Here is a 22,305-nt window from a genome sequence, read left to right as displayed (position 1 = left end):
TTAATTTAATTATAACATATCATTGAACTAACAGCCAATAGCACAGTAACTATTGCCTGAAGGAAGCTTTAATATACATGATATCCTCTGTAAAGTATATCACAGCCTTCTTTGTACATGGGTCCTTTAAACTGCAAAATCCTTAGCAGAAAAACACACAAATTTAAAACACATGGCACTAAATATCCTGCAGAAGAATACTTCAACAGTATGAAAACTGGATCAAGGGCAGTGTTACCTAATTTTCTCTCATCTGGGAATGTGCACATCTGGTGACTCCAATTTTTCTGCCCCATGCATGTCTACAAATAACTGCAAAAACACTGGGGATATTGATTTTGGGATCACCAATATATTTTAGAGAGTAGGCAAAGTTACAGATGTAGATTCTGTACATGTTGTGGTTAAAACTATTATCTATTTATATTCTACAGAACAAACTTTATGTCTGTATTATAGATATCTATTAAGCAGGACAGAATGCCCCTGAATTATAAATTTCTCCTAAAAGGAAACTAGATTACAGAATGCTGCTTATTATAGGCCAGTATGTCTCTCTCTTCAATATTTTATCAATTTTTTTCTTTAGGAATTCTTTATGGTACAATGACACTGGAGCTTGGTGGAACAGTTAATATTACATGTCAAAAGACTGGATACAGTGCAATACTTGAATTTAAACTAAAGGTTAGTAGAAAATGATAGGCAATATTATCTAACTAAAGGGAAGCTGTGCTATGAATATTGAACAAAGGAAAACAGTTTAGTTCCTAATTAAGAACTAAATTAATTCTCAAGCTGGATGTGATGGCGCACACCTGTAATCCCAGCAGTTCGTGAGGCTGAGACAGAAGGATCGTGAGTTCAAAGCCAGCCTCAGCTCAGCAAAAGTGAGGTGCTTAGCAACTCAGTGAAACCCTGTCTCTAAATAAAATACAAAATAGGGCTGGGGATGTGGCTCAGTGGTTGAGTGCCCCTGAGTTCAATCCCAGTACCAAAAAAAAAAAAAAAAAAAACAAGATCACACACACACACACACACACACACACACCCACCCACACCACACACACACACATATTTCATGTCAGGTTAAAGAGGTGCATCTGAGGGCAAGGCTAAATTAAAAAGAACAGATCTAAATTAACATAAAGCCATATTTTTTTGTCTTTAATTTTAATTAGTAAAACTTTAATTATATAGGAGACAAGTGATTAGATAGAAATTTTCTGTAAAGCATGGCTTTACAAAATACCAGAAGTTATATATCAGCTTGCATTCTTGCTCTGTACACTTAAGACAGAGTTGTATCGTTCAATGTTTTGCACAACAAATTACCATAAACTTACAGCTTAAAAAACAGTCATGTTCTGAACCTCATGGGGTAAGTGGGTCATGAATTTGGACAGGGCATATTAGAGATCACTTATCTCTTTTACATAGTGTAACCCCCTTCCTGGGGTCCCAGGAATATACTTCAGAATACGTGAGACTCAATAGTTGGGAACTGGAACTAAACACTTATCATTTCTGTGTCTGATACCTCGGATGGGATGATTGATGGACTAGAGCTGTCAATCCAGATACCTATATACATGATTTTTCCATGTGACTTGGCTTCTTCACAGCACAATAGCTTCAAACAGAATTCTTTCTTTAGGATTTCCAAATTGCAAGTGTTCCAGTGAGCAAGGCAGAAACTGCATTTCCCTTCCATGGCCTGGCCTCAGAAGCCAAATTATACCACTAACACCATCTTCTGTTGAAGAGTTATAAGACTGCCTGAATTCAGGGGGAAGAGATGTTGACCCTGATTCTTAATGGGAGGGTGGCAAGGTCTCATTGAGGAAGGGCATGTGGGCTAGAGGGGAGAATAGTAAATATTGTTGAGGAGCTCTTTCAAAAATTTGGTCTGCCTCAGAGTGAAAGGAAAATTTAAGACCTTTCACAGTGTTAGTTGTAGGACAGTATATTATATTCAGATAAAAACATTTCTATGAATTATTAATCATATTTATTGCTGAATTATTCTTTGTTGATCAGCAACTCTGCTTTAATAAAAAGGAGCTCAGAAGTATTATATGATGCAATGCTCTTTGACTTTTTACCCTAGTAAATTTTTGCCTGTGTGTGATACTGATGTTTGAAAATTATGACAAAAGAAGTCCTAAGCAATTCATTACATCTTTGAGTGTTGGAGCATCAAGATTTTGTCTGTAAGGAAAGATATTAGCAAGGCAGTACAGTCCCAAAGTGTATTTCTTCTAATTTTAGTTTTGGAGGGATTTTTTGGTTATGTATTTATGGGTTTTTTTTTTAGAGGGGTTATTTCTTTTAATAGGTCATTAAAGCTCTTTGGTTTACTGAGTTATTATGCTTAATGTATCGCCAGTTGAATAGGGCAGAGTCTTGAGAGTTAGGGATAACTTAGCACTGGAGAGAACACAGAACATGAGTCAGTGATGTCAGTGTGATCTTTCTTAATGTATATGGATTTCACAGTCTGTTTTTACCCAGATTCTCCACAGCAACAATTCAAATTGTATTAAAATTTTGTAACCAAAATTTGAGTCAGGATTTTATTATTTAATCTTCAGTAGTGTGTAACTATATATATATATAATTACTTTTTGTTGTTTGTCTACATTGTATGTAAATATAATTTAAAATTAAAATGTCCGACATTTTATCTTTTGAAAGCCATTTCTAGGGAGTAGTGATTCTGTTAATCAAATATCAGGGAAACTTAAATTGGGAAAAGAAGTCCTAGCTACCTTGGAAGGTCATTGGGTAAGTATTTTTATATATTAGCCTTAAAAAAATTCTATTCCATGTAAAAAAAATTAACAATCATATTAAAATTAAAAGCTTCAGCTTAAAAGCAGATATTTTGATATGGTCTGTAATCAGTGATATTTAGTTTTATGTAAATTTAGTCTTTCCAAAATGTTTAAATCAGTAGAAGTAGCTAACACATATATAACTTACTGTGTGTTGCATTAAGAATGTAACTCAAGAGCCGGGCCTGGTGGCACATGCCTGTAATCCCAACCTGTAATGAGAAAGGGACTAAAGAAAAAATATACCCTTCAAAGGCACAACCTTGTGACTTACTTGCCCCAACCAGACTCCACCTCCTAAAGTTTCAGCTACCTCCAATAGTGCTACTAGCTGAGGACTAAGCCTTTAACACTTCGGAGGACATTCCAAATTCAAACTATAACATTCTGCCCCTGACCCCCAAAGGTTTATTCCTATCTCATAATGTAAAATGCATTTAGTTCATCTCTGAGAGTTCTCATAGTCTTAACAGTTTGAGCATTGTTCACAAGTCCAAGTCCAAAGTCTCCTAAGGGTCGAGGCAAACTCTTAGCTGTGAGCCCCTCTAACAGTAAAAAACAAGCTAAATACAGTGTCACAGGGTAAACATTCCTAAAGGGAAAAATGAGGGGCTTAGAGAGAGAGCAGAGCAAACATTAAATTCTATAGCTATATGTCCAGTATCTAAGACACACAGTGGCATGATGTGAACTTCAAAGGGCATGTGCAGTCCCCACCTGATGACCTTAGCTCTTGATTTCTTTTTATTGGCAGTAATCTCTTCAGCAACCAACCTTCCTTGGCTGCAACTTTACGTGTACTTCTTTTCTGGCCTAACTAAAAGTAAAAGTTTTCCAAATCTTTCCTCTCGGCCTTTTGCTCCCAGTTCTCACCATTAATCTAGCCAAAATCCAGCAATACCTCAATGCTATGCTACTTGAAATTTCCTCCACCAGATTAATTAGTTCATTGCCTTTAATAGTCATAATAGTGACCCCACTTCTCTAACAGATTTCTGTGTTAGTCAGCTTTCCATCTTGTGACAAAATACCTGAGATAAACAACTTAGGAAAGATCTGATTTGGCTCATGGTTTCAGAGATTTCAGCCATGGTCACTTGGCTGTATTGTTTCCAGGCCTGTGGTAAAGGAAGAGAGGACATGGAAAAGCAAAGTTGCTTACCTCACAGCAGCCAAAGGCAAGGAAGGAGAGCAAGGAAGGCTCTGAGGAAAAATATACCCTTCATAGGCACAGCCCCTAGTAACCAACTTCTATCAGCTAGGCCTACCTACCTCCAAATTTCCTACCACCTTCCAATTGGGAAGTACCACCAGCCAGGCACCAAGCCTTCAACACCTTTGGAGGACATTCCAGAACCTTCTAAATAAAAATTCTTAACATTAATGTTTAATTTCTTTAAATATAGGATAGTGAAGTTTTTATTAATGACAAAAAGACTGATAATTCCGAGGTTTTCTGGAATCCAACACCTGACATTAAGCAATGGAGATTAATAAGACACACTGTAAAATTTGAAGAGCAGGATGATTTTGAATCAGAAAAGTAAGTATACCATTTCTTAGCTAACTTTATGAAGATCAAAGAGTATTTTTTATTCATCTTCTCCTATTTCATATACATATATAAAACATATATGTATATATAATATATTTATTTATTTATTTTTATGTGGTGCTAAGGATCAAACCCAGTGCCTCACATGTGCCAGGAAAACGCTCTATTTCTGAGCCACAACCACAGCCCCTCAAAGAGTTTATTTTAATCCCTTAATACTGTGGTCACAATTCACTCTGTCTGCTGTCATATTTTATTTCAGTGAAATAGTTTTTATCATTTCATATGTGTAAATATCAAATACAATACAAATGATCTTGTTTCACTGCAGCTCAGAACTAAAATTTCTTATTTTTTCCTTTCTCATCTGCTTCAGCACTTTAAAATTTTTTTGTTTGCATAAAATTATAGAACCCATTAGTGAGTCTTAGTTCCTACTTGGCAACTATTTTTTTTTCAAAGATAGAGAGATAGAATTTTAACATTTATTTTTTTAGTTTTTGGCGTACACAACATCTTTGTTTATATGTGGCGCTGAGGATCGAACCTGGGCCGCACACATGCCAGGCGAGCGCGCTACCGCTTGAGCCACATCCCCAGCCCAACTATTTTCCAATCTATTTAGGCAGGTAGATCTCTTAGAAATGGTCAGATTCTATGTTTCTTCCATTCTGTTTTGCCTTTCAAAAGAGGGCAAAAATTAGTGTCATAGTTTCAGTTCTTAGGTCATGAAATTCTTGTAAGATCACTTAACACTTTTGAATCAAAAATGTGTGCACTTTATATTTCTTTGTGTTAAGAGGGCTATTGTATTCAAGAGACTTTGCCAAGTACCTTATACACATTAGTCCTCATTATGTGTTCTACATGCTTATCATTTTCTTTCATGGATATTCATGTCTATGTGTACTTTCTCTTCTATACTCAAAATTGAGGGTTGTAAAAAATGGAAAATATATAAGTTCTTAAAAATTCCATTTCAGCTACAACCATAGGATGTTCTCCATCTAAAGCTATTTTTTCAAGACATAACAGTTTGTGAGGTGTGAATATAATTCAGCATATGCTATAGGTGAAGAAACAAAACTTGGACAAATAGGAAACTAAGATCAACAGCTGAGAAATAGCAGATGTAGGTTTCACTTCAAGTCTGACTGATTCCTAAGGCTTTTGTCTTTCAGCTTCAACATGTTGCCTTCTCACAGGGTGGGATAGAGATCTTACACTTTCACTTAACTAATGAAAAAACTAAATTTTAATAGCTAAAATTATTTTCTTCAAAGTATTTTTTCTTAAATAAGTGGTTCTCAACACTGACAGCACATTAAAATAATCTAGGAAGTGTAAAAATATATTAATACTTCAGCCCACTCCTAGAGATTCTGATTTTAAGTTTTCTGATAAGTGCTGCATCTAGAGTTGAGAAGCACTGTACTACACCAGTGTTATCTTTATGAGGCCAGTGAATTTTATACAAAATGTGTAAGAATCATCTGGGGAACTTATTAAAAATATAGATTCTTTTGATTCCTACCTTCACTACATTCCTATTGTCTTTGGTTGATGACATTAACTACCTTATGCGTATTACCAAATATAATAAATTTAATAAACTTCTCCCCCATCCCCATTAGTTTCTCTTCTTAGGGCACTGGACTTTATATCTTGACTCATTCCTAAGCATATGAGTGTAAGTTTTGTCATAGTTGGAACTCATGAGCATTATTTTGTCTCAGCAAGATTCAAACCTGTTCTGTATAGATTTTGCTTTTGTTGCCTTCTTTAAATATCATTTTTGCACTTGTATTAGGCTCTGGCAGCGAGTAACTCGAGCCATAAATGCCAAAGACCAAACAGAAGCTACTCAAGAGAAGTATGTTTTGGAAGAAGCTCAAAGACAATCTGCCAGAGATCGGAAAACAAAAAATGAAGAATGGACTTGCAAGTTATTTGAACTTGATCCTCTCATAGGAGAATGGCATTACAAATTTGCAGAGTAAGTAATTAAAAAGAGTGTATTTCAAATATATTAGCATAATTTGTTGCCTTTAATTCTAGGCTATTTATTATATAAATACATGAGATTTTAAACTTGATATTCCATTTATTTATAAACTCAATGGTAGTAGTTATCCTACAAAATAAGCCAACGATTAGATTAGAAATGGGCAAATTTTAATATTAGAACCATGTTTTTAATTAATGAAAAACTAATCATAGAATACATAGAATAGAAACTTTCTTAAGTTCTTTGGTTATTAAGCAAATGGTTGTTTTGTTTTGTTTTTTTACATTTATCTAGTACCCGACCATGGGACCCACTTAATGATATGATACAATTTGAGAAAGATGGTGTTATCCAGACCAAAGTGAAACATCGAACTCCAATGGTATGTAATAAAAACGTAACTAGGCCTATCTGCTAGCATTATAAATTTGTGAAATCTTTAGTATCTAAAGATTTAAAATTTAAAATTGTGTTTCAAAATTTAAAATTTAGGTTGTTAGAAAATGCAAGAAAGTTCAGAGGTGAAATGATTGGGTTATAAGAGCCTTAACCTAATCAGTCAGTGCATTAATCCACTTGAATAGATTACTGGGTGGTGACTGTAGGCAGGTAGAGTGTGGCTGGAGGAGGTAGGTCACTGGGGTTTGCCTTTGGGGATATGTGCTTTGTCCCTGATGAGTGGAATTCTCTCTGATTCCTGTTTGCCATATTTAGAGCTGCTTTCTTCCTCTATACCCTTCCACCTTGATGTTCTGCCTCACCTCTGGCCAAGAGCAATGGAATTGACTATCTCGGGACAATACTTCTGAAACTATGAGCACCAAATAAACTTTTCCTTCTATAAAATTGTTCTTGTCAGATCTTTTGGTCATGGTGGCAAAAAAGCTGAGTAAAGCATGGGGTAAACAAAATGGCAGAGTAGGCAGCTCGAAGCTCATATCATCCCAAAGAACCATCAAAAAACAAGCAGAAACTATCTGAAAAATGTACCAGAAACCTGGAAAAGTCAAAGTTTTATAGCAGTCAAGGGGATGCTGAATCAAGAAAAGTGTAACTTCAAAGCAGCAGGAAAACTTTATAGTATTTTACTTGCCCTTGTCCCACCCCTTCCTTGGTGCAGTAGCAGTGTTGTAGGATCCCTGCATTCCCAGAGTGAGTCCCTGGTTCCAGAGGGAGCACAGCAGACCATAAAAATAAACTGTGAAGATGTATTTTTAATCTGTCAGGGTACATACTAAAGGACCCAGGTGGGGCACTCATCTTTATAAACAGAGATTATGCAAAAGAAGCAAACATTCTACAGATGAAAAGCACAGTTACAAATGAAAAATTCACTATAGGAATTCAGCAGCAGATTTGAGCAGGCACAAGACAAAATCTGCAAACGTAAAAATAAAACAATTGAAATTATCACATCTGAGGAGGAGAAAGAAAAGTGAACAGAGTCCAAGGGACTTGTGGAGCACTATCAGGTGGGTCCTCACATGCACTTTGGGAGTCCACAGGAGAAGAAAGAAAATGGGGTGAAGACTATTTGAGGAAAGGAGGCCCCCAAATTTCCAAATTTGATGAAATATGTCACTCTATAAATCCAAGGAGCTCAACAAGAACAAACTCAGACCTATACACAAACCATCAGGCCAAATAAAGAACCTTGGGAAGCAACAAGAGAGAAGCAACTTGTCATACAAAATTATTCACAGATAACATGATATATATATATAAAGCACAGGAAAGCAACCAGAGCTAATGAACACTGAGCAAATTTGCATGTATAAGATCAATACACAAATATCAGTTGTGGTTATATATACCTGCAGTGACAAATTCCAAAAGGAAATTAAGAAAGCAACTCAATTTATAATAGAATTTAAAAAGAATAAGTTGCTAGGAATAAATGTACAGTGAAATAGTAAAACATTGCTAAAAACAAAGAATAACTGGAAAGTTACCCTGTTTTCTAAGGTAGGAAAAGTTTATGTTAAGATAACAATATTACCCAAAGCACTCCACAGTGTCAACACAATCCCTATCAGTCTTCTGGCAGTCTTATTTGTAGAAGTGGAAAAATTGATCTCAAATTCATATGAAATTTCCAGGGACCCTTCATAGCCAAAACAATCTTGAAAAAGAAGAACAATTTTGGAGGACTCACACTGTCTGGATTACAGAATTGACTACAAACTCACAGTAGTGAAAACAGTAGTAATGGTTCCCTGCTTTCTGGTTGCCTTGTCTTGAACTGATTTTCTGTGCCATGCTCTTCTACTATGATGTTCTGCCTTACTCAGGGCCCAGAGCTTTGGAATCGGTCAACCATGGACTGAACCCCTGAAACCTTCTGGATTCTGGCAAGTCCAACACCAAGGGGGATTTCATCTGGCAAAGTCTTTCATATTGCATCATCCCATGGCAGAAGGCATGTCAAAGATCAAGAGAGGGAGAGAGAGGACTTCTGCCTACATCTCTGCAACTGTCCTCCTGAGATGTTGGTGGGGCAATTTTACTCTCATTTTCTCCTACTGCTGCCACTTTACACCAGCCAATAGGCACTACTGACATAGAATACCGCATGCTCATTAATTCAGAGCTGTACTGCATTAGCCATGGATCCACCATTGTCCTTCAGAGATTGCTTTATTCCCTGGGAGATGTATTCCCCAAGCCTTAACCCTATATCTTCTGTATTTGAGTGTGCTGAAACTAAACTCCATGTTTAAATGCTCTATGAATCAAAGAAGGAAAAAAAAAAAAAACAGTGTACTGATATAAGTGTAGGCATGGCATATAGGCCAATGAGGGAGAGCAAGGAAGGAGAACAGAAGGAAAGAAAAGAGAAAAAGAAGGAAAAAAATTGAATTTCCTAAAAATTAAGAGTTGTGTGCATCAAAGGGTGTTATGAAGAAAGAGACAACCTACAGAATTGTGACAAGGGTTTAATATCCAGGATATATAAAGAACTCCTAACTTAACAGAAATACATAATCAGACATTTTTCCAAAGAAGGTATAAATATGGCCAACAAACATGAAAAGATATTTAATATCATCAATCATAAAGGAAATGCAAATCAAAACCACTAGGTACTATTTCACACTAGAAACATAACAAAAAATGGGAAGTGAGTTTTGATGAGGATGTGGAGAAATCAGAACCCTTGTACATTGCTGGTGGAAATGTAAAATGTTGCAGCTACTGTGAAAAACAGTTCCTCAAAGGCTAAATATAGAATTATCACATGACACAGCAGTTCTACTCCAAAAGAACTGAAAACAGGGATTCTACATACTTGGACAGCAATGTTTATTGCAGGATTATGTGCAATAGCCCAAACAAGGAAACAATCCAAGTGTCTATTAACAGATGAAAGTATAAGAAACTGTGCTATTGCCATACAGTGGAATACTATTCAGACATAAAAATTAAATTCTGCTATATGCTATAACATGGATGAACCTTGAAAATGTTAGCTAAATGAAATAAGCCAAATTCACATGGACAAATATATTACTTTTGAGTAGGCAAATTCATAGAGACAGAAAGTAGATTAGAAGTTACCAGCAACAGGAATGAGGAAATTAGTTATTGTTTAATTGTTAGAATCTTGAAGATGACAAAAATGTTTTGGAAATAGTGGTGATGTTTATATAACACTGTGAAATAATGCCCATGAATTGTACACAGTTGTTAAAAATGGCAAAATTTATCCTGTATACGCTATCACAGCAAATTCAGCAAAGTAGCAGGACACAAAATTAACAACCATAAGTAAGTCACATTCCTATACTCCAATGATGAATCTGCTGAAAAAGAAGTTAGGAAAACTATCCCATTCACAGTAACCTCAAAAAAACAAACAAACAAACAAACAAACTTGGGAATCAGTCTTTAATAAAATATGTGAAGGACTTCTGCAATGAAAATTATAGAACTCTAAAACAAAATATTTGATAAATACCTTAGAAGATGGAAATACTTCCTATATTCTTGCATAGGTAGAATTAATATTGTCACAATGGCCATACTACCAAAAGTGGTATACAGATTCAATGCAGTTCCCATCAAAATTCCAATGATGTTCTTCATATAAATAGAAAAAGCAATCATAAAATTCATTTGAAAAAATAAGAGACCTAAAATAACCAAAGCAATCCTTATCAAGAAAAGTGAAGAAGGAGGTATCACAATATCTGACCTTAAATTATACTACAGATGATAGTAACACAAACAGCATGGTATTGGTACCAAAGCAGGCATTAAGACTAGTGGAATAGAATAGAAGACACAGAGACAAACCCACACAAATACAATTACCTCATTCTGACAAAGGTGCCAAAAATATACATTGGAGAAAAAAAAAGCCCTTTAACAAGTGGTGCTGGGAAAACTGGAAATCCAAATGTAGCAGTATGAAATTTAACCCGTCTCTCACCCTGCACAAAACTCAAAGTGGATCAAAGACATAGGACTTAGACCAGAAACCCTGCACCTGCTAGAAGAAAATGTAGGCCCAACACACCAACATATCACTCAGGAACTGACTTCCTTAACAAGACTCCTAAAGCACAAAAAGTAAAATCAAAATCAATAAATAGGATGGTATCAAATTAAAAAGCTTCTTCACAGCAAAGGAAATAATCAAGCACATGAGGAGACAGAGCCTACCGAATGGGAGAAAATCTTTGCCACCTGCACCTCAGATAGAGCATTAATCTCCAGAATATACAAAGAACTCAAAAATCTTAACACCAAAAAACCAAAGAACCCAAACAATAAATGGGCAAAGGAACTAAACAGACATTTCTTAAAAGAGGAAATACAAATGGTCAATAGATATATGAAAAACATGTTTAACATCTCTAGCAATTAGAGAAATGCAAATTAAAACTACACTGAGATTTCATCTTACTCCAGTCAGAATGGTAGTTATCAAGAATACAAGTAACAATAAATATTGGTGAGGATGTGGGGAAAAGGGTACACACATACATTGACAGTGAGACTGCAAATTGGTGCAACCACTCTGAAAGGCAATATGGAGATTCCTTAGAAAAGGAACCACCATTTGACCCAGCTGTCCCACTCCTTAGAATACATCCAAATTACTTAAAATCAGCATACAGTGACACAGTCACATCAATATTTATAGCAGTTCAATTCACAATAGCTAAACTATAAAGCCAACCTAAGTGCCCTTCAACAGATGGCTGGATAAATTAGGGATAATGTTATTAGAATGATGAACAAGTAAGAAGAGAGTTAAAATCTCATGACCACTGGCTTCCTATATTTCTAAGCACATTCATTTCTTGCCTTTCTAAATCTAGTTTCCTCTGTTGCATTTGGGTTTTTTAATTTAGGACTGATATTCAGAATTATAAACCTATTAATATATCTAAGAGCTGGGGTTGTAACTCAATGTTAGAGTGCTTGCCTGTTTGCCTATCATGCTTGAGGCCCTGGGTCTGATTTCTAGCACTGTAACAGGAAAAATAAAAAGAAAGAAAGAGAGAAAGAGAATCTAAAGTTTTATTAGTCTAAGAAAAATTTTGTCCTGGTCGACAGTTTGATATACTTTCAGATCTTATGCATGCACTTAAATACTTTCATTAAGTTTCAATACACTCTGGAAAATATTAGTATCATTTTTATTACAAAATGCTTTCTTTTCTGTATCACTCAGAAATTATTAAAAGTAAATCTAAATTTTATTAAAAATCGAACATTATCCATTGGAAATATTTCTAGCAATGGGAATAAAATAAGTATTACTTTAAAACACTATTATTTAATATTCGAGTGCGGATACTATTGGTCTAGTTATAGCAGTTGGGGAGCTATAAATTCACTTTTCTTTATGTGTGCTTAAAATATCTCTGAGAGGACATTCAAACTAATTATTGTATATTTTACTTTTTAATGTTTGTACCAAATTGTTTCATGTTAAAAGCAAAGAAGATAATTTGATTTCATAAATGAAATACATTTGTTAAATTTTCATTAGACTCTTTGTTCTTGGTCTTTATTTTGAATGTCATGCCCAAGAACAGTTTTAACAGTTATTTAATAGTTATTCAGCAATGTTCTTTACTTACAAATTACAGTGCAAACTCTAATAATGGCATCATTTTTTTTTTAGGTTAGTGTCCCAAAAATGAAACATAAGCCAACCAGACAACAGAAGAAAGTAGCAAAAGGGTATTCCTCCCCAGAACCTGATATCCAAGATTCATCTGGTAGTGAAGGTAAAACTATTTATTGCATACTATTCACTATGAGTATATAATTTTTTAAGAAAATATATACTATTATACAATGTTGATATACAAAAATAGTTTTTCAAATTAACTCAGGAAGGGCTGGGGTTGTAGCTCAGTGGTAGAACTCTTGCCTAGCACGTGCAGGGCCCTGGGTTTGGTCCTCAGCACCACATAAAAATAAATAATAAAAATAAAGGCATTGTGTCCAGCTACATCCCCACTCCTTTCTTTAAATATTAAAAAAATAACCTTATAGTCTTAAAAAAAAAAAAAAACAAATTAACTCAGGATGATAATGTAAGAGTTTTGGTAGATGCAGGATAGGGTCTAAAAGCTATTCTAGATCATAGCTAAGTTGCATGAAGAGGCCACAAGGCAAAGGCATGGGAAATGTAAAAAGGGAAGTCATATGAATAAGAACCACACTATAATGGTAGCTCCTAGGCCTTGTTAGCTTCTTAAAAATTATTGATAGTTTTCTAAATTGGATTCAGAAAGCATTGTTTTTGAGCCTTAAGCTCAATTCTATGCTTCAAAAAACTTTCTCATTCCTTGAGTAAGTTAGTGTTTAAAAAGTAACATACAAGTAAAAACACAACTCTATAAATTATAAAGTTATAAACTATGAGATTAAATTGTCTAATATTTTTTTCCAATCAGACAATGTGTAAATTGTCTTCAACGACATTAAGATACAATTAAGAAAGGATCAAGGTAATACCCTAGATATTATGATAAAATTAAACTTTAAGCAATAATCTCTCATGAATTTACACTAAGCTGAAGAACTTATTTTTACCAACAGAAATAACACTAGAGGTAAATAACAATACATATCAGGAAATTGGATGGTAAGTGAGAGTGTCTAAAGGAGCTTAATTCAATTGAGGGAAGGTTCTTCAAACCCTGATGAACTATTAGGGTTTCTAATGGATTATAGCAAACTAAACTTGGAGCATGGAATAGGAGCAACATACTGAAATAATAGAGGAATAAAATGAAAAAAGTTATATAAGCATGGTACCACTGTGCTAAGAAAAAGGTACTATTAGTTATAGTGTTTGTTATTAATAGTTAATAAGAAAAGAAACTGAGTCACAGACAGGTTAACCTGCTCAAAGTCATATATCTACCCTGTAAGTGGGTGGGGGTGGGGTGGGGCATGTAGAGAGGTATTTGCAGACATTTGGCTTCTTTTTTTTTTTTCCTTTTTGGCACTGAGGATTGAACCCAGGGGAAGTTTACCACCAAGCTACATCCCCACTCCTTTCTTTAAATTTTGAGACAGGGTCTCCTTAAGTTGCTGAGGGCCTCACTAAATTGCTGAGGTTAGCCTTGAACTTGCAATGCTCCTTCCTCAGCCTCTGAAGTCATTGGGATTACAGTCGTGCTCTACCACACCCAGCTATTTAGACTTCTTAATGGGCTCTCTTATCCACATTATATTACCTATAATATGTTAGCTGGCATTTATTGAATAAACACACGTTGCAAAAACCATGTGAAGTTTAGGTCTTATTATTGCTATGTGAAAAATGAGAAAGCTGAGACATAGAGGTTAAGATCTTTACAAAAATGGAAAGGAAGGAATGGGTATGAGAAGGAATTGGAAATGACCAAATACAGCTTGCTGATTGGCAACAGAAATGTGTAGAAGAGGTATCAAAACTGACTAAAGAGGTTAAAGTTTGGGTAACTAGGACAATGAAGATAACATTAACAATAAAATATTGAAAAGGGCCTCAAAAAGCTGACTTCTTCAGATGTAGGCAAATGGGTAAGGGATACAAGAGTAATACCTTCCCAAAATTAATACACATGAATGAATTATTTTTGTCAGTTTTTTATTTAAATATTTTGAGTTGTCAATGGACTTTTATATGTGGTGCTGAGAATCAAACACAGTGCCTCACACATGCTAGGCAAGTGCCCTACCACTGAGCCACAACCCCAGCCCTATTTTTGCCAGTTTTAATGAGTTAAAAAATAAAACTGATGCTATTGAAAAATTTAATTTGTGGTTACTTTAAATTTGGTTGTTGTACTCTAATAAAATGATGTGCTTGAGACTTCAAAATGCAGAATATTAGTTTTATTATGCTCATGTCTAAACTACAAAACTAATGCCTAGGAAAATGTTTATTACGTCAGAATCATTAAGTTTAACTATAGATTGTACTTATGATTACAACTTCATTTTAAATGTCTTTTAGCTCAATCTGTAAAACCAAGTACACGAAGAAAGAAAGGGATAGAACTGGGAGACATTCAAAGTTCCATCGAATCTATAAAACAAACACAGGAAGAAATTAAAAGGTAATACATGGACAGTGGCTGGTCATTTGAGTCCACAAGAATAAAGAACTCTGTTACATAGCAAATCAGATGCAAACTATATTTTTATAACTTTGCTAAGCTAGAATAGAACTTTGGGCTCTAATTACCTGGTGTCTGAACCTATGAAATTCCTTCAGCATTAAATACTAGATGAAAAGGGGACCCTCTTTTCCCCCCACTCTGTGAATGTAAAATTGGAATCACTTCATTTTACTACTGTAGTATGCTAGATTGTTTCTGAGAAAGTTATCAAAGGCTTTCTTCTCTAGCCTCCTTTGTGCATGGCTAATATTTAATTGGAATGCACCACTTGTTACAAGATAGAAATACTTACGTGGCAGTTGGTAAAACAGTCACTGCCCTGAGATCTTTTGAGTGTTCCTCTGGTAGTCGCAGACTCCTCCTCTACGTTCTACCCCATGATCCAGTAAGGCTAACATGCATTCATGCTATATCAGTTTTTAAAATGTTTAATATTAATTATCTCATCTGTGTTTATGTATTCAGAACTCTGTGCTAGATGCATGTTCTGGATAAAAAACATGTTCTCTGTTCTTGGAGATCTTATGGCTTGTGTTTAGTTAGCATTTTCATCTACAGCTCATCCTCTGCACTTAACCCATGCTCTAGTTCTACAAAGCTTCTCACATCTCCCAGAATGTACTGTGCTTTCTCATCTTTGGACCTTTGCCCCGACTGAGTCCACGTCTGAGATTGCTCTTCTTCCCACCTTGCTCATCAAAAAAATCTCTTTTTATCCTTCAGAATTAAATTCAAATGACACCCTTTTTGTGCCCTTTCTAATCACTCACCTTGCCCTGTAGAGTTAATAAATCCCTTAGCTCAGCTTGTATAGCTCCCTCTACATATTCTTTTGAGCATCTAAGTGCATGCATTGAACTATGAGCTCCTTTAGAGCAGGGAGCATATCTTATGCATCTTGGGTATTAGCCCTTATATGAAATGTTAACATTTCCTAATTTAATTATATTTGTAAAATAATTAGCCTATTTGTTCTGCCTCCTTTTGTTCTTTTTTTTAAAAAATCTTTTTTAGCTATAGATGGAAACAATATCTTTAATTTTATTTATTTTTATGTGGTGCTGAGGATCCAACCGAGTGCCTTACATGTATGTACTAGTCAAGTACTCTACCACAGGGCTACAAGTCCAACCCCCCATCCTTTCATTCTTTACACTGGTAAAACACTTTGATAGCACAAGTACAATAAACAAAAAGTGTTTCACTAATTGGGTGTTTTTAATCCAGAAGCATTTAAGGTGGTACGAGGATATTGTGAACACATTTCATGACTAAATTAACATTTTATTTTGTTAGCATACAAAAAGCATATAAAGAGTTCTTTATTTGGGAAATATTATGAAATCTGGTGTATTATTTTTTTCTGTGGAATTTAGGAATTTTTTCCTGCCCTCACCCCCGTTTCCCTAAAATAAAGATTAAAAAAAACCTTAGTGAGGCAACTGTTAGCAAAATTTTTGTTTTAAAATCACTATCGAAACAGAGAAGGTGATTATGTTTCCATATCATCAAAACTTGACAGGTTTAATGTATCATTAGGTTATGTGTTTGGTATAATGTGGAATTTAGATTTAGACAGAGTCTAATAAAGGCTTCACATAGCATCATCAGGTCCTTGTTCTGTAGTAATTAATTGCTTTAGATCATGTAATTAAATGTTTTGTCATTGTATAATACCAAATTTGAGTTTTGTGCTGACATTTCTGGAAAATCCTTATAAAATTTACTGTTGCTTCTTTTTGTAGAAATATTATGGCTCTTCGAAATCATTTAGTTTCAAGCACACCTGCCGCGGATTATTTTCTGCAACAAAAAGAATACTTCATCATCATTTTCCTCCTGATTTTGCTTCAAGTCATAATAAACTTCATGTTTAAGTAGAAGTTCTCTACAGTTGAATCAGTGAACCAGAAAGATCAAATTTGGCCTGGGACCAGTGTTCAAGTTGCTTTGGTCTTTAATTAAACATCACAATATTTCTAAGACAAAAAATCTAGGAGAAAAATGTAGAGGTGTCTACCTTTCGTATCTTTTATCCTTAACCTGAAACAAGAGCTATCCTGTTTGGTTATTATAGTGAGCTATATGTTAAGTGCCAGGACATTTCTAGCTTTTGTGAGAATGTGTCTACATGTGAGTATATTAAATCACATGTATACATAGCTGTCTCTTATGTACTCTTACCTGACAGTAGTCTTTGTGTTCTATAGTATGTTTTGAGATATAATGTTAACGTTGTTCATAACAAAAATGTTATCAAGCTTAAAAATGTACGTATAGTAATCTATTTTCTTCATTAAACAGGCACAAAATTTTATCAAGTAATTAGACTGGGGAATGATGGAATAATAGACATAAGTAATTCAGTACACAATACTGTTAAAATTATTTCCAAAGTACCCAGTTCAATTATCTCCTTACAAACAGCAAGAAAAAAAAGTATGAATGGTCAAAATTAACATATTGAAAGAGACAGGTGGCAAATCTTTTAAGTTTACACAATATTTTTTAATCCTTAGAATTTAATATTTGTAGATACAGGTATATAGTACTTGTGTGTATATCAATATAAAAAAACTGGTATAAAACTACTATTAATTGTAATACCACCTTGCACACTTGCTGAAAAAGTGTGATCAAAATTTATTGCTTTTCTTTTTATTTTTTAAGTCACCTGGTCCATAACATAGGACCAGGCAAATACTAGATACAAATACTAGACATGTTCATAGGGCGTATGAAATGCTGATAATTCATGGTTTTTTTTATGAAAAACATTCTAGCTTTCATTTAGAACCTAGTATGTTCAATGAATAAATAGAAAAAATTAGAATTTTTATTTTATTTCAAAAGCCAAAAAGAAAGACAATAAGGAAGGCCTGTTGTGGTGGTCTTTAATGTGTACATTAAAATTGGTTTCCTTAAAATGTGCAATAAGTTGAGCATCTAAGAATACCAATTTCGAAGTTTAATTGTTTATTATTACCCTCACACCCCTGTTCTTAGTAACTTCATTCTGTGGCAAAACCATAGTTCATTAAGATTCCTCTGTTCAGGCTCAGGCAAATTTTTTTTTTTAAGTTTCTTTGCATGTTTCTTCAGTTCAATATTTTGACTTTGTGTGTTTGCGTAAATATTTATAGTCCTCAAAAACAATTTTTGCAAAGGCAGTTCAGTTTAGGAATTTGTTGTCATAAAATATATCTTAGAATCCTAAAAGTATAGACTTTTAAATGGTTATTAAAATGAAAATAAAGATCAAAACGAACAACTGTTTGGTTATAAATAAGAGATGGAAAGACACTAGTAAAATTACAATTTTTGTTATGCATAAATATAAAGTCAAGGGATGATTGCTAAATTACAGAAACTAAAAATAATAAAATCTACTTTTTCCCCCCCTAATCAATATAACCAGGTATCTTAAGTATTAGGTTTCTGCGAAGAGCTATTTTCCATGTAATGTTGGTAAAACAATGTTGTATTCTGTATGTATTCATGAAAATATTTTTAAATTGATAACATCATAAATAAGATGCACCTGTATCCAGTATTTTCATGACTATAAGAACAAGTGGATTTTGGGTTATATTTCATATTTGTTGATATTTTTATATTCATATTCTATTACCAATATTATGCTCAACTGCCTATTCATCAACATGTAACATTTTGTAAATATTGTACAATTCGATTTTTTAAGGTTTAAATTAGTATTAATTTATATTATATATAATTGATTGGCTGATCATGAAAGTCATTTCATCATTTAAACCTGAAAACTTAAACATTTTTGTTGGTGACCTGCCTTAGGGTCTTATCCATTTGCATGTTATTTTCATTTGGTCTAAATAGTGTTTTATTTGTATATCTTCTAAGACTGGAAAGGTAACTATTTTATTTTTTTAATTTCTCTTTAGGGCAGATATTGTGAGTTCATACCCAAGGAGTCAAAAAGTAAAGAACAGGGTTATTCATGACTGTTTCTTATATACTAAAAGCATATATCTAATCTAATTGTCCTGTTATGCTTTTAGTTCTGTGAGTTCCTTTCTATGAACTGAACACAAAACTCAGGAATTGGTGGCTTAATTTTAGATCAGTACTTATACTAGACTTAGTATGTGAATTCTTTAAACTCCATAATTTACTCTGTATTTAGCCATAATATGTAATTGACTTTGAATGTTCTTACCTAAGAGTACTCTTTTTTCACACATGAATTCATGGATTTAGTTTGCAATTGTCTGAGAGCCTCGTGATGATTTCCAGGATATATGACTTTATAACCAGTTTTATTATCAAAAATTTTCTCAAATGAAATTTAGATGAATAATAATTATTGACATACACATTTTTAGTTGTTAAATGTACTATATCTTCAGTTATCTACCATTTAGTGACATGTTGTTGGGTAGGAAAAGATACAAAACAGGGCATGTGAAATGTTGTTACAGTAGATATTTTACTTATATTTCATATCAGCACTTTTTTTGTATCACTTATAAAGGTACAGTGTAATCTTTGTTACAGCTCAGTTGACAACTGCATTCCATTGAAAAGTTGGCCTTGTAAAATTCAATCCTCATTTAATATTCATGCTTTTGTGCCTTTAAGAAAATATTTTTTGTCATTTTTGTGTTACAGAACTATTATATGATTCAAAGTGTTTATAGGCTTACTTGTCATAGAAGGTCATTTTCTGTCATTTTATTTCCTTTTATATAGGTGAAGTATATTTAAACAGTAATGCTGTACTTTTATAAGGGTTTGTCTACTTACCTATTTCAAAATATTCTTATTCTCAGACATCATTGAAGTAGACTTGTCAGATTATTCTGAGTAGAAAACAGTGCCTTTTTGATGGAATTCACACTGTTTTGGGTATCAACTTGTGCCATATACACAGAATTTTGTGGAAGGCAGTTTTAACTTTTTGAAGAATATCTTAGTCTAAATTTAAGAAAATGTATAAAATTCCATTTTTTTCCAATGCTTATCATTTCTAATGGGAAATGAAGTTTTGTTCTTTTGTTGAAATATAGTGATGACACTACTGATGAGCCATACATGAGACACAGATTGTTTTGAATTATGTTAAATATATAGAAATAAAATATTAGCATTTATGTCAGTTTTTCCAATTTGAACTAATGGGAGAATTCCCACAAAAATCAGTGAGTTTACAATTCAACATCTGTTGTATTTGACTAAGTGTAAGAGATTCTTTAAATTGTATAACCTGCCACTATTATGTAATTTGTCTTCATTTTATTCTACCTATTGTCTGAGTTTAACATTTAATTTACTTTTTGTTACTCTTAACATACTATTTTTGTTACAGTTTTTAACTGAAGATGGACTGTTAAAATTGTATAGGACCAGTGTCTTATTAATGTGATTAACATACTTAGAAAAGCCACAAGAAACCCATGACAAAATGAATGTGAATATGCTTTCTAAAATATTTGGGAAAATTTCTTTCTGCATTTATCATAAAAAATTATTTTAGTATTACAATATTGAAATTCTTCATTTAAAGAAAAATGCCATGAAACATTTGAACTGATAGGCCACAAAATTTAATTTTTTTACTTTTTAGCATGGTAAATGTACATTTAAGTTAAAAATCCTGTTTTATGGCCATTTATAAATTTAAGCACTACCACTGGTCAGTTTTGTATGATAGAATAACAGTATGTTATCTGCAGTGTAAGTATAGCACACTGTCAAATTCTTTTCCTTAAGGTGCATAGTAAATGTACAGATAGTCATAGGCTACCGTTTTGTAATGTATTACATTTCTAATCTATTATTCCTAACCTGTTATACATGTTTGCTGAGAGAAAAGAATTGAATTTTTCTAATGATCTGTAAAATTATGCTAACTTCTACAAGTAGGTATTCTAAATAAAATTTTTAAAAAGAGCAAACTGGTCAAATGACTTTTAATAAGTAGTGAATAAATTTGTCCTAATTTATTTTGTGGAAGTAGTTGCAGGAGATGGGGAAAGGATTGAACAAGGAATGAATGAAGGGTTCAATTAAGATTGAATCCCTAATATATGCTTTACTTGGTACTTTATACTCCTTCTTTTTCAATCCTCTTAACAACCCTAACTGGAAGTTAGCCAGATTTTATACAGAAGACTCAAGAAAAGTTAAATGACTCTAAAAACTACACAATAAATTGAGTGATAGCATATTCTTAATGTAAGGAAAAAAAATCACAAGTTTGTATCAATGTCTATAGGGTAAACTTAAATAGGACTCTGGTTTTAATACTTGTTTGAAATAGTCCACTATTTGAAACTATATTGAGTAATATAACCAACCCTTTTTGATGACTAGAACCAGGAAGAGACAAAAAATGAATTTTACTATTTTATATATATAAAATTTAGTTGTAGATGGACACAATACCTTTGGTTTCTTTTGTTGTTGTTGTTTGTTTTTTTGAGAGAATTTTTAAATATTTTTTAGTTTTCGGTGGACCCAACATCTTTATTTTATTTGTATGTGGTGCTGAGGATCGAACCCAGCGGGGCGTGCCAGGGAAGCAGCTACCGCTTGAGCCACATCCCCAGCCCCCTTTGTTTGTTTTTATGTGGTGCTGAGGATCAAACCCAGAGCCTCCCAAGTGCAAGGTTTGCTCTCTACTGCTGAGCCACGACCCCAGCCTTGAATCTTACTATTAAGCACATGAACTAAGCCTATATAACAGTAATTTTCTCAAATCATCTACTAGTCCATAATGAATCAATAATGACTTCCTCTCTGATTTTCCTCCCCTTTCTCCCACTCCTCTCCCATTCTCTCCTATTTTAGGATCCAATTGCTGCTTGCTGTTATTGGTCTATATTAACTGTGGGGTTAGGATGCAGTTTTCCATTCTGTGCGCAGGATCAAAGGGAGAGGGAAACAACTCCTCCATATTCAATGAAACATCTACAAGATTATTTTCCTACTAGTATTGACGTTTTGAATCTAATAGTGTTGTGCTATTATGCTAATTGTATTTTCTGTGTCTTACAAACCCTTTCTTGTGGGAATACTGGGCCAGAAAAAGTGGTGATCCCACATGGGAATTTGTGGGTATACTGTATTTGTTGAGCACTTACTCTACGCTAGGAACTATGCAAAGTGCTTTCTAAACATTCTCCACCTCCGTAAAACCTTATGAGATTTTTCTTTTATGTCTCTCCATTTTATGACGGGAAAAGCAAGGATTCAAGATGTTACTTGCTGAATGTCACAACTGAGTAA

General features: G+C 33.8%; 1 protein-coding gene across 5 annotated transcripts in view; it reads left to right on the top strand.

The window, feature by feature from the left end:
- Osbpl8 (oxysterol binding protein like 8) overlaps positions 1 to 20,972 on the top strand; it is a 184,161-nt gene extending 163,189 nt beyond the window's left edge. For all 5 annotated transcript variants that reach the window (XM_058574613.1, XM_058574612.1, XM_046430599.2 and 2 more), the window contains 8 exons: positions 590 to 687; positions 2,698 to 2,787; positions 4,244 to 4,380; positions 6,203 to 6,388; positions 6,695 to 6,782; positions 12,540 to 12,645; positions 14,874 to 14,976; positions 16,785 to 20,972. In XM_058574613.1, the coding sequence (XP_058430596.1) occupies positions 590 to 687; positions 2,698 to 2,787; positions 4,244 to 4,380; positions 6,203 to 6,388; positions 6,695 to 6,782; positions 12,540 to 12,645; positions 14,874 to 14,976; positions 16,785 to 16,920 (944 nt within the window). In that variant the 3' untranslated portion in view covers positions 16,921 to 20,972. The remainder of the gene's footprint in view (positions 1 to 589; positions 688 to 2,697; positions 2,788 to 4,243; positions 4,381 to 6,202; positions 6,389 to 6,694; positions 6,783 to 12,539; positions 12,646 to 14,873; positions 14,977 to 16,784) is intronic.
- Positions 20,973 to 22,305: the final 1,333 nt, after the last annotated feature.

This window comes from Marmota monax, unplaced genomic scaffold (assembly GCF_021218885.2).
Source record: "Marmota monax isolate L192 unplaced genomic scaffold, Marmota_monax_Labrador192_F-V1.1 WCK01_AAM20220418_F8-fsc00056, whole genome shotgun sequence".
NCBI lineage: Eukaryota > Metazoa > Chordata > Mammalia > Rodentia > Sciuridae > Marmota > Marmota monax.
This window is presented reverse-complemented; position numbering and strand designations above follow the sequence as displayed.